Below are 13,115 nucleotides of genomic sequence, written 5' to 3'. Positions count from 1 at the left end.
AGAGCCGACGTGGCAGCTTGATTCTGAGCAGCTCCAAAGCCTGTTCTTCCACTGTACCAGGCTGCCCTCCTCACCAGGGAGTCATTTGTTGTCTTGGCCAATTATATGAGCTTTGCTGGGGCCCTGAGTGCTGATTCTTTGCATTGTGTTGCAGCTGAAGCACCACTGTGTGAAGGATCCATCAGACGTCTGCAGCATTAACGTGAGCGGCCTGAAGTTCTCCAAGGTACGACTGGCCACCAGAGATGTGATTGTGGTGAGCTACACCTGAGGTGGCTCCTGTCTGATTGACCATCATAACTTCCAGAGTCTCTGGGAACTGGGAATCTGGGCATAGGAAGGAGGAGAGTCACACAGGGACTCACTGGGTGGAAACAACATTCACAGACACTGTCTTTTGCTATAGATTTGGTATTGCCATTATCCCATGTGAGGTGAGTTAAAGGAAATAAATAACCTTATGGAAGCGGTTTGAATGTGCATAGAATCTTATTGGGGTATGATTCATTGTGTGCAGAGAGTTCCCATCAGAAGAGCCTACAGGAGAAATTTCTCTCAGGTTTCAGTGCCAGGAATGGTATTGGTTCTCCCAAGATACTGATGACTGTTGTTTTTTTTTTTTGACCATGGCATGCTGGATCTTTCCTGAGCACCTATCGAACCTGTGCCCCCTGCATTGGGAGGGTGGATTTTAATTACTCGACCTCCAGGGAAGTCTTGGTTTGTTCTTAGCTCACAGACTCTGTGACTTATATAATGAGTCATGTTTCTTTCCTTGCACTGGCTAATGGGTAGCTTGGAGCTAGATTTGTGGCCTGCCATCCCCAGTATATATATTATAGCACGTATTTTTGATCTGTAGGCCTTCCATATCATATAAAGAGAGATTGCTTGTAGAATGCCACACAGAAGTTAAAATGTATGAATGTAAGTAAATCTCAAAAGATCTGTGTATCTCAACACAAGTGAATCTCAAACATGTGGTGTTGAGTGAAGAAGGCAGATTGCAGAATGGTATCTACAGTATGATGGTACTTAATATAAAATTTTAAAACATATAAATAAAAACTATATATGGCTTGTGGGTACACATTCATGTAATGCAAGTATTAAAGAGATGTGGGATAATCACCAATTCAGGATAGCTGTTTTTTATGAGAGGGAGGGTAGGGATATGTTGCAGGGATATCAATTCTCTATAGTGTTTTATTTCTTTAAAGAAATTTGAAGCAGAGACAGCATAATATTCAGATTTATTAAAGCTGGATAGTGGTTACACGGGCCTTCAGAGTAACACTTACAATACTTTGCTGACTAGAATTATTTCATAATAGGAAAATAAAAGAAGCAGAAAAGCCCTTCCTGTCTTTAGCAAGTAAATGCTCTTGTTCTTAACCCTTGAAGTCTTTGCTCCTTCTGACAGCAGCCCTGGAGCTTCAGCAAGGCCTCCAGGCAGGGAACTAATCTTATGTTCTTTGAAATGCCCTTTCACAGGCTAAGGAAAAGGATTTCAAGCATTTTAATTCAGTGATTTACATCAATGCCTCAGAAAACCTGCTTCCTCTAGGTAAGTTTTCTTCCTGAAAACCACCTCCTGCTTCCTGGCTGCCAGTCTTTCATGTTAGAAGTTGCCTGTCTGTTCACCTGTAACGCCATACATCTTGTTTTTGGAGTGCAATGAGCTGAGTGTGGGAGAACACATAGACCTGGATTCCAGCCCAGAGCCAGCACTACCTACGCAGAACACTTCTCTGTGAGCTGCCGCTTCTCTCTCTAAATGGAGATGATCCCCTTCCTTTCTTCCTCCCTAAGGCAGGATACTTTGTAGACTCAGACAGGATCAGTACAGTCAGCCCTCCATGTCTATATTTCCACATCCATGGATTCAACAAAACAGGGATATAAAAAATTTAGAAAAAATTCCAGAAAGTTACAAAAAGTAAAATTTGAGCTTGCCATGCACTGGCATATATTTAAGTAGCATTTGTATTATATTTACAACCACTTACAAAACATGTTTCCTTGGAGGTTCAGTTGGTAAAGAATCTGCCTGCAATGCAGGAGACCTGGGTTCGATCCATGGATTGAGAAGATGCCCTGGAGGAGGGCATGGCAACCCACTCCAGTATTCTTGCCTGGAGAACCCCCATGGACAGAGGAGCCTGGCGGGCTGTGGTCCATATGGAATCACAGAGTCGGACACGACTGAGTGACACAGCACAGCACAGAGCATTTATATTATGTTCGGTATCAGAAATCTAGAGATGCTTTAACGTGTACAGGAGGCTGTGTGCAGGTTATATGCAAATACTACATAATTTTATACAAGGCCCTTGAGCTTCCACAGATTTCAGTGTCCTTGGTGGTGATGCAAGATGGAGGTGGAGGTTGGGGATTGGGGTAGGGGGTGTGTATGTAGGGGTGGGTGGTCCTGGAACCAATCTCCTACCCATACCAAGGGACTGTATGTAAAAAGTTTTAAGTCCCTGAGAACTCCTGCTGCTACTACTAAGTCACTTCAGTCATGTCCGACTCTGTGCGACCCCATAGACGGCAGCCCACCAGGCTCCCCCGTCCCTGGGATTCTCCAGGCAAGAACACTGGAGTGGGTTGCCATTTCCTTCTCCAATGCATGAAAGTGAAAAGTGAAAGTGAAGTCACGCAGTCGTTTCGGACTCTTTGAGACCCCATGGACTGCAGCCCACCAGGCTCCTCCGTCCATGGGATTTTCCAGGCAAGAGTACTGGAGTGGGGTGCCATTGCTGAGAACTCCTGCTCTTGCCAAGTCGCTTCAGTTGTGTCCAACTCTGTGCGACCCCATAGATGGCAGCCCACCAGGCTCCCCCGTCCCTGGGATTCTCCAGGCAAGAACACTGGAGTGGGTTGCCATTTCCTTCTCCGGCTGAGAACTATAGGAGTGTAAAGCCTTCTTGTTTATTCAGCAAATCCACAGCGACCCCTGCTGGGTGTCAGGACAGTATGACTGTTTGGCTTTTAGAAATCAGTGTGTCCAGTTTTCTGTTCTTCTGAGCTCAGTTATAGCAGGATACAATAAGTGCAACGATAGAGGGAATCAGAAAATCAACTGGGCCTCGAGTGTCAGAAGATACTTGTGAGAAAAGGAGTATGTAAGCTGAGATCTAAAACACAAATAGGAGTGACTCAGAAATTAGAAGGTGAGAAGGCATTTCAGGCCAACAGAACAACAGATGGGGGGCAGCAGTGCCTGACCAGGGACCCTGAAGAAGCTTTGTATGTGTGCAAGAGATATAGGCAGAGGAGAATGGAGACTAGGAAGGTGGGCAAGGGGCCCCATATTATCAGGGGCACTGAGTGACATGGGCTTAAATCTGCAGGCAAAAGAGAACCTTGGAAGGCTTTGAAATCGAGACTCAGTAGTGTCTGTGAGGAGCATGGATTGTAAGATGGGAGCCAGGAAACCTGGGAGATGGTTGCATTTTTCCAGGAGAGGGGAGGTGAGGCCTCACCTGGGGCTGTGGCCACAAGGGTAGAGGGGATTGAGAGAGACAGAGTGAGAGAGGAGGTGGAAATAAACCAGACGTGGTAACTAAGGGGCATGTAAAGAAAGAGAAGAACCAAGGGGATTTACTGAGACAGACAGCAGTATAAGAAAGGCAGGTTTAGGGAGAAATAGGATGAATTCAGTTTTGAATGCATGGAGTTTGAAGGGTGTTTTTAAAGAAGTGTGTGACAAAGTCCCTGTCCTTGAGGAAACAGTGTGGTATCTCAGGAGCCTGAGTTTGAAAACAAAGGCCAGCAGGCATATGGAAAGATGCTCAACCTCATAAGAACTATTTTATGCCTATCAAATATTGACAGAAATGAGAAGGACTGATGACTTGCCAGCACTGGTAGGGAAATGGGTACTCTCGTATTCAAGTGAAATAAATTGGTGCAATATCTTTGGAAGGTAGTTTGGCAATGTCTCTTAACATAGTCTAGTAGTTCCACTCCCCAAAATTTATTCTACAGAAACACACTTGAACAAGGATGTTCATTGGAAATACCCTGAAAGCACATGTTTCTATTTGACTCTCTAGAACATTCCAACTCACAAAACCAACATAGGCCACACTTGACACCAGGTTCACTTAGAAGGCTCTGGGTAATTCCCCACGTATGCCAGCAGCACAGCCTCAGCACTTCATGTTCAGTGGAATCCTCTTGCCAGTTCCTGAGCAGTTCATGTAGCTGTTGAGGTAGCCATCCGTGAGCCGCTCTTTGGCCACTCTCAATGGGTTGATGCCAGCACTCTGGCTTAGAAGCCTTATTCACCACAGGAGGAAATAGCTGTTATTACACTCCATAGACAAGGGCCCCAGAGTTCCTGAAAAGGACATGGCCAATCACAGGAGTGCCCACACCCAGAGAAGCCCAAAGTTATGGCGCCCCCTTCAGACAGGTATAGTTCATTCTTAGTTTCTCCTAGTCCAGATGTGACTTACCAACCTGGGGTCATTTTTACCACTGCAGTTTTGCTTAATAACACAGTGACTGTACCATTTTTTTTCAGGTTACCAATGGAAGAGGGCTAGAAAGTTAACTCAAGGTCCAGTTCTCAAGCAGAAGGGGAAGTGTTCTTAAGCTTTTATTCAGATAATCTAGCCACTATCCCTAGGGGTATGGTTAAATAGAATAGGGTATGTCTATACTGTAGAACATAATTCAAACATTATGCAGATCTGTATGTTTTGACTTAGAACATCTTTAAATCATATTGTTAAGGGGGAAAAAAAAGCAAGTCACAGGACAGTGTGTGTAGTATGAGTCCCTTTTTGTAGAAAGAAGTGTGTGTGTGTGTGTGTGTGTGTATTTCAGTATACACATAAAAACTCTAGAGTACTATATGTGAAACTTGGAATAGTTATCTCTAGGTATTGAGATTAAAAGGAACTTTGATTTTTCTTATTTTTCTAAAAAACTTTGGTGGAAATGTTTACTTTTATAATCAGAAATAATAAGGATCATTTTTTAAAATGGGCTTTGGAGTTAGATTCAGTTCTTGATCTTTCCATTTAGCAATTCTATTTCTAGCAAATCACTTAGCCTGGTTGAGCCTTGGGTTCTTCAGCAGTGGAATGGAAGTAGTAATCACTCTTTTTCAGAGTTGTTAGAGATTAAGAGTCCATGTAAGTAAAGCACTTTACGCAATGCTGGGCCTAACCCAGTGGGAACCCAGCAAATGACCACCATTTTATCTTTCTCTTATGTCTTTTACAAGTTACAATTTCCCTCTTTCTCCTCCCTCTTTAGAGGCATTTCACACGTTTCCAGTCTTAAAGGAACTGGAGCTCGCATTTAACGGCATCAAAACAGTCTATGTGAAATACGGAGACTTTAAGTCCTTGGAAGTAAGTTGGAGGTAGGGAGTTTTTGGTGCCCACCTGTTTCCCTGTAAGGAATGGGTGTAAGGAGTCTACTGGTCCTAATTTTTGGGAAGGAGCTCTCTGGGCCTTTATAGCTACCTTGCTTCAGGTGGTCCTCTGGGGAGGGTGGTGGAGTTGGTGGTGATGATAAAGGAGTGGGTTGGTGGAGGTGATGGCAGTTGGATGAGAATACACTATACCCATGGCCATGGTACATGGTCTTGGAAAATAAATGCCAAAGTAGTCTGTGTAGGAGAGTGAGTTTATTTTTTTTAATATAAATTTATTTAATTGGAGGCTAATTACTTTACAATATTGTATTGGTTTTGCCATACAGGAGAGTGAGTTTAAATAGAGTATTTTAGGACAAAGAATTTGAGGGGACATCTGGATCCAGTGGGGGTTGAGGCATGGGGGTTAAGTGCTAGGCACAGCAGACTAGCCCAGCTGAATGGGAGGTGTTGTGAACTTATTCCTGAGACCCACCCTGGTATGAATCAGCCAGATTGGTTCCAATGAGCTTGGATAAGGTTATGGGCCATAGACTCAGGGATGAGTATGAATAAAACGGAGCCTCTCTAAGTTCTATAGCAGACTCTTGACATCTGTATATCCACAGCTGTTTTGTATTTGAAAATATTTTTAAAAATTGCGCTCTTCTTGGAAATCTTTCTCCCATATTTCCCATAGTCATGCATCTTCTATACATGTTCTCATACTTCAAGTTAATCACCTATCAGCATCTATGAAAACTTTAGGGTAATTTTGTTTCACAAAAAAGCAAAGCTTTTGTCACCACCTGAGAATCTGCGTGCACAGAGAGTAGAGAACAGCAGAGCTGGATTGAGGTGTGGGGCAGGCATCTGGCCAGGCTCACTCACTAAGTAACGGGCTCTCCCTTACATGTTGGCCTTCTAGAAAATCTTCAGAGTCACACCTCACCAAAATGTCTGCATGTCATGATCCTTGGGGTTTGCCTCAAAGAACTGGTAACTTAAACTATTTAATGTACAAACATCAAGAGACAGCCATTCTTCATAAAAACCTCATTTAACCCGGTCTGACCAGAGAGAAACCTTCCACAAGAGTGCACTTTTAAGAGTTACATGCCAAAGTTTTAAGGTGTTTTAACCACTTGGGATGGTGATCTTCCTGAAGTGGATTATACGTCCTTGTATTTTTAAAGCATGCTATACTGAATGTAATGGTACCTTTTCTCCATGGTTTCCAGTCATATTGAGGCTCACAGTGCTTTACTATGATTTCTGACAGGAGTGGTTCTCATACTTATCCAGGAAGTGAAGTTCTTGAAAGTCCTTGAAAGGAGAGAAAGAGAGAAAATTTACAACAACTCATGCAGCTTTGTGCTAGGTTAAAAAACATGTCATACCAGAGTTTATTATAAACAGAGGGAAACAGGTTCCAGAAGCTCTAGAGATATAGGGAGCCACTTCTTTACCTACAGGCTTGGGAGCTTCTTACAGGTTTCCATTAATTTGTTATTTTGCTTTTTAAAAAGTAGTTATTGAGCTCCTGTATGTTGTACATTGTTCAGAGACTCCTACCTTCCTTACCCCAACCATTTCAACCTCCTACTTCAAGTGCCTGTGGGCCCACAGGGAGGGGACGTGACTACAGGCACTGACCCTACAGCTGACTTACTGGTTGACCATTAATTGACTTTTTGGAGGCCCTGCCTCATAGTGTGATTGCAACTGATGAATATTATTTATCCAGCAGACCAATCCTATCCAAGGGAATTTGTTTATATAAGAGAACAAAGTCAAGATTCAGAATGTAAATGAGAAGAGGAAATCTCCTGGTCAGTCATTTATTCCCCCTCTCTCTATGGTTTGCGAGGGCTCTCTAAGAAAAAGGATAAACCTATCAGATATCCTGAATTTGCAGCCAATAGCAGTGAATAATGTGTAATGAAACTTGATGTGACTCAGCAGATGCAACATCCAAGTTAGGAATCTTCTCTCCTTGTTTGCCAGAAAGGCTGTCACCCAGAGTAGAACTCTTCAGGAGTCAGTTTAGAAAAACAGCTTTGTCATGATTTTATTCTCTGATCACAAGTCTGAAAAAGAGTCAGCTGGAGAACTGCCTTAAAAGTCAGGACACCTTGTTTGTAGTCTTGGTCCACCCTTGCTTTCCCCTAACCTCCTTGGCCAAATAACTTACCCTCTCGGTGGAACTTACGTCTCCCCCTCTGTAAATTCTGGGCCAGCTGTGATCTTTGCCGTGCAAGTTCTAAGACTATTCATTTCTTTGAACTGTCCTTACTTCCGTAGAAAGCAGATTTGGACCCAACATTAAATAGCAAAACAGCCAGAGCAAGGGTCGGCAAACTTTTTCTGTAAGAGGCCAGACAGTGACTGTTTTAGGCTCTGCAGCCCCTAGGCTTGTAACTAGTCATAACTGTCATAACTAGTCCACTCTGCTGTTGTAGAAGGAAAGCAGCTGTAGACAGTACGTAAGCAAATGGGCAGGGCTATGTTCTCATAAAACTTTCTGATGCTGAAATTTGAATTTTATTTAATTCTCATACAATGTTATATCATTGTGTTTTTTTCCCCCAACCATTTAAAAACATACAAAGCATTCTTAGCTCACAGGCCATACGAAACAGACAGCAGGCTGGATATGGCTTACAGGCCTTCGTTTGCCAATTTCTGAGCTAGAACACTGATGGAACAGCTCAGTATGGTTGGAATGCAGTGAGACACAGTAGAATATGGTGATAGATGAGCCCAAGAGGAAACAGAAGAGACTGTAGAGAGCCTTGGAAGAAGAGGATTCAGTTCAGTCGCTCAGTTGTGTCTGACTCTTTGCAACCCTGTGGAATGCAGCATCCCAGGCCTACCTGTCCATCACCAACTCCTGGAGCTTGCTCAAACTCATGTCCATCGAGTTGGTGATGCCATGCCACCATCTCATCCTCTGTTGTCCCCTTCTCCTCCTACCTTCAATCTTTCCCAGCATCAGGGTCTTTTCCAGTGAGTCAGTTCTTTGCATCAGGTTAATACAGTTAATACTTCACAAAGTATTGGAGTTTCAGCTTCAACATCAGTCCTTCCAATGAATATTCAGGACTGATTTCCCTTAGGATTGACTGGTTTGATCTCCTTTCAGTTCAAGGGATTCTCAAGAGTCTTCTCCAACACCACAGTTCAAAAGCATCAGTTCTTTGGCACTCAGCTTTCTTTTTAGTCCAAGTCTCACATCGATACATGACCACTGGAAGAACCATAGCCTTGACTAGACAGACCTTTGTTGGCAAAGTGATGTCTCTGCTTTTTAATACGCTGTCTAGGTTGGTCATAACTTTTCTTCCAAGGAGCAAGCATCTTTTAATTTCATGGCTGCAGTCACCATCTGCAGTGATTTTGGAGCCCAAAAAACCAAAGTCTGTCACTGTTTCCACTGTGTTCCCATCTATTTGCTATTAGTGATGGGGCTGGATGCCATGACCTTAGTTTTTTGAATGTTGAGCTTTAAGCCAACTTTTTCACTCTCCTCTTTCACTTTCATCAAGAGGCTCTTGAGTTCTTCTTCGCTTTCTGCCATAAGGGTGGTGTCATCTGCATATCTGAGGTTATTGATATTTCTCCCAGCAGTCTTGATTCCAGCTTGTGCTTCAGCCAGCCTGGCAACTTGCATGATGTACTCTGCATATAAGTTAAATAAGCAGAGTGACAATATACAGCTTTGATGTACTCCTTTCCTGATTTGGAACCAGTCCATTGTTCCATGTCCAGTTCTAACTGTTCCTTCTTGATCTGCATACAGATTTTTCAGGAGGCAGGTCAGGTGATCTGGTATTCCCATCTCTTTCAGAATTTTCCACAGTTTATTGTGATCCACACAGTCAAAGGCTTTGACGTAGTCAATAAAGCAGAAGTAGATGTTTTTCTTTAACTCTCTTGCTTTTTTGATGATTGAACAATTTGATGAATACCAGCTAGTCTCTAGGACAGCTTAAGTGTTACCTGCTGTGTGAAGCCCATCTGAAGCCCCTGGTAGAGGTCAAACATCTATGCTGGTAGCATTGCTACTTAACAGACACACATTATGTATCTAGCTGCCTGACTAGGCTGTGAGCTCACACAGGGCATGGACTGGTTCACAGTAAGCCTTCAGTATACAGGCCTTGAATGAAGGGATGGTGATGACCATGACAGGCATCATTAAGCATTTACTGTGTTCCAGGCTCTATGCTAAAGGCTTTACCTACACAATTTCTCATAAAAATCCATTATTATTTCTACTTTATACATAAGGAAGCTCAGTTTAAGTAATTTGTCCAATATCACAGTTAGTCAGGACTTAAAGCCAGGTCTACGGGGGGTATCAGTTAATTGCTGCAGTGGAATCAAACCAAACCCAGCCCTCCTCTGACAGTGACCTAGAGTCAGTTGTGTTTATGTGTGATTGACTGTGTTTTACTGAAGCAGTAGACTAGAGACCTTGCCCCTGCACCAGCTGTGTAAGATGCTGAAACTGGCCCCATTCAGTAAGGGTCAGTGGTGTGTGTGGGTGGATGTGCTACCAAGTACTGCTCGCCACACAACAGGCCAGTAAATCAAGAGACAAGTTGTTGGGGCACTGAATAGTGAATTTATTCAGAAAGCCAGCAAACCAAGAAGATGGTGAACTAATGTCCCAAAGAGCCATCTTGCCTGAGTTAGAATTCAGGCTTCTTTTCTACTAAAAGAGGAAGGAATAAAGTCAAACATTTCCTGGATTAGTCAGCCTCCTGAGGGGAAGTGTTAATTTCTTCCTTCCTGCAGTCATTCAGAGGTGGGCCTGTTCAGGAGTTTTCCTGTGAGCTAAACAGAGAATTTTAGCTTATGGCTCATTACCTGGGAGGCAGGATTCCCAGAGATGGGCCATTACGTATAATTTAATTTTATAGGCAACATCCCTTTAGTGATTACCAGGTAATAAAATAAAAAAGGTTCATCCCTATTACAGAGAGGGAGGGAAGGGAGCAAAGAGCTAAAGAAGGTGTCCAGAGAGTCTGTTATGGAAAGAAAACAAAGACTGGAGTGATACCATTTATCATGATTGCCTTTGTGTTTGCAGAGAGAAACTCAGTTTCCTGGCTGGCCCCCTAACCCAAGTCGACTGTATCATGAATCTCGGTGGCTAGTTAGAATGTGCTTTATGATGAGGTGACAGTTTGGGTCATTGTCCTCATAAGCCAGTTCATTTCAGCTGCTTATTTTATGTGCACCTACTGTGCCAGGGCCTGTGCTAGATTACAGTGGCAAGGCACTTCACCTCGGAGTTTATAGCCTAGCCTACCGCTGTGCACCAGGACCTGCTCGCTTGGCACATCCATGCACCAAAATCTCTAGTCCTCAGCCTTATATCCCGTTATCACAGTTACCTGGCTGACTACGAGAAATACCCTGGAAGCAGTCTAGATAAAGCACTCAAAGTCAGAGGAGGGAGAGAGTCCATCTGGCTGGGAATGAAAAAAGCTTTCAGAAGGAGGGAGCTTTTGAGCTGGCCTTTTAGGGCTTGGATTTTGATACATAGAAAGAGGGCATTCCTGAGTGAAAAGCTCAAGCAAAGATCTCTGGATGGGATGGGGCAAGGAATAGGGAGGAGTCACTTTGGCTAGCACCGCAAGATAAGCAAAAGCTTGCAATATGGGAGCAAAGGCTGGAATTGGTTGGGAAGTAACTCTTGTAGACCTTGAATGTTAATTCAGAGAGTCAGGAGGGTTTTAGTCTGGTTGATGGGCCCCCTGGAAAGTTAAAAAAAAAAAGTAGCCAGCTCCCACCTCATGTAGGAGCATGATTGTCACGAGGAGTGCTTCTGTTTCTCTGTCTTCTATCTTTGCACCATAGTTCCTGGACCTTTCCTTCAACAGCCTGACGGCGGAGGCCATCTGTGACCTGGGGATTCTGCCACACCTCCGTGTCCTGCTCCTCACAGGCAATGGCCTCACCTCTCTGCCACCGAGTTTGGCTGTTGCAGAGCAGTAAGTCCCAGAGTACAAGTATCCAAACAAATAGTCCAAAGCAGTTCTAAAGGGCTGTAAGGAAAGACTGTAAGTGTTCAAAGCCGGGAGAATGCCACCTACTAAAGCTCCCAGTAAAGGTACCGGTAGATGCAAAGCCCCAAAAGTTGGGGAGGCCTCAGCTAGGGAGTCCACACCCCTCCCCAATAGGGAGTGACACGGGTGTCTGCATGTCACTGTCCTTTCCTCTGATTGCTCATTCGTAAGTTGTGGCTATTGCTCTTGCCAGACTATTCCCCTTCATGAACCCTCTAAATAAGCTTTGCATATTTCCATTTGCACATTTGCTGAGGCTGTGCCTTCTGGCCAGAATGTACTGGCCCTTTCTCTCTTAATAATAGTAATACATGTGTAATGCTTACTATGTGTCAGATACTATTCTGACACTCTTAATATATACGAACTCGTTTAATCCTCACAACCCTATGAGGTAAGTGTCCTATTATCATCACCCTCATTTTATAGATGAGGAAATTGAGGCACAGGTAAATTAACTCAACCAGAGTTACAAAGCCAAATCGCAGAGGCAGAATTTGAACCAAGTCCATCTGACTCCAGAGAGCAGGCTTATGACCATTACTTTCTCTTCTTATGTTGCTTCTGTACATATTCCAAGGGCTACCTCAGACTGTCCTCTTTCCCTCTCAGAAGCCTTTCTTTCTTAACCATTTTAAGTGTACCATTCAGCAACATTAAGTACATTCACACTGTTGGGCAACTGTCACAATCATCCCACTCCAGAACTCTGTTCATCTTGCAGAAATTCCATCAACTTTGACTAATAGACATGATGCTTTTAAGAGGAATACCAGATAATTCTTTGGATTCCGAAGATATTCCTTTTTGCCCTCAAGGTAGAGCAGCAATCATACTTTTTCTGATAATTGGTATCAGTCACCCAGCCAATATAATAAACCCCTCTTTCCCTGCCTGTTGGTTCAGTGGAATAAAGAACCCAAGAGGCCAGTAGTAAACTTAACTTCCGGTTAAGTCAAACTATTTTTGTGTTCCCTGTAAAAGTATTCCTCCCAAGGAAACTCAGAGCTCTAACTTAAGAACTCAGAGCTGCAGGAATTAGAAACAAATTGTAAGATGAGCGGCTTTCATTTTCATTCATTCATTCCTAGGCCCTTATGATCCGATGTGAGAAAAACAGAATCAGTTTTAGTTGCTAGTTTATGTGACACTCCATCCTGTAAGTCAGCATCCAACCTCACAGTGGGTAGCCTCCTAGCTAGTGGAATAAATAAGTTGTCAGAAGACTGTTGTACAATTCTGTTAGGTCAGCTACTTGTGTGTGATGGAGTACATGGCAAAAAATTAAACTCCATGTCCTTGAGTCCATTATTGTACTTCTTTGCAATGAAATGTGTTCCACGGTTAAAAGCAATGTTATGTGTGCTATTTAAATAATGAATAAGACATTCTGTAAATCCACAGATTGTGATGCTTGGCAGAACACTCTGGTTAGGCAGGGAAAATCCATGTCTCAAATACATACATATTTCAGTAAGAAAAAAAAAATCACTGCTCCTTTTATGAAAGTAAATGTCCACTCTAGTCATCCTTCTACTGGATGGTTGGCTAATCCTCCTAGAAATGGTGCCTGTTAGCAACTCAGCATTAGCCTCTGTTATTGGCAGATTGGGTGTTCAATAGGACTGGTAGCCAAATGAACTTTGTGGAGGGGAAGT

At 43.2% G+C, this 13,115-nt stretch overlaps 1 protein-coding gene and 1 long non-coding RNA gene across 30 annotated transcripts in view; one reads left to right on the top strand and one right to left on the bottom strand.

Annotated features, from left to right (window-relative positions):
• Window positions 1-13,115, top strand: part of XRRA1 (X-ray radiation resistance associated 1) — a 68,956-nt gene that overhangs the window by 19,201 nt on the left and 36,640 nt on the right. For 12 of the 29 annotated variants that reach the window (XM_086340827.1, XM_086340810.1, XM_086340808.1 and 9 more), the window contains 4 exons: window positions 155-226; window positions 1,495-1,567; window positions 5,275-5,372; window positions 11,249-11,382. Coding sequence is in view for 10 of the 29 variants with exons in the window: in XM_086340800.1 (XP_086196926.1) it covers window positions 155-226; window positions 1,495-1,567; window positions 5,275-5,372; window positions 11,249-11,382 (377 nt within the window). In the remaining 19 variants the exon portion in view is untranslated. Of the gene's footprint in view, window positions 1-154; window positions 227-1,494; window positions 1,568-5,274; window positions 5,384-11,248; window positions 11,383-13,115 lie in introns of those variants that run through there. The other 17 variants (XM_086340829.1, XM_086340817.1, XM_086340804.1 and 14 more) reach the window with 5 other exon arrangements.
• LOC147358264 (uncharacterized) lies at window positions 4,015-6,707 on the bottom strand. The gene is made up of 2 exons (XR_015142186.1): window positions 6,599-6,707; window positions 4,015-4,348 (listed from the first exon to the last, which is right to left on the bottom strand). It is a non-coding gene; the product is annotated as an uncharacterized LOC147358264 (long non-coding RNA).

Source organism: Bos grunniens, chromosome 15, assembly GCF_055505025.1.
Source record: "Bos grunniens cultivar Pamir isolate PY7600 chromosome 15, Bosgru_T2T1.0, whole genome shotgun sequence".
NCBI classification, from domain to species: domain Eukaryota; kingdom Metazoa; phylum Chordata; class Mammalia; order Artiodactyla; family Bovidae; genus Bos; species Bos grunniens.
This window is presented reverse-complemented; position numbering and strand designations above follow the sequence as displayed.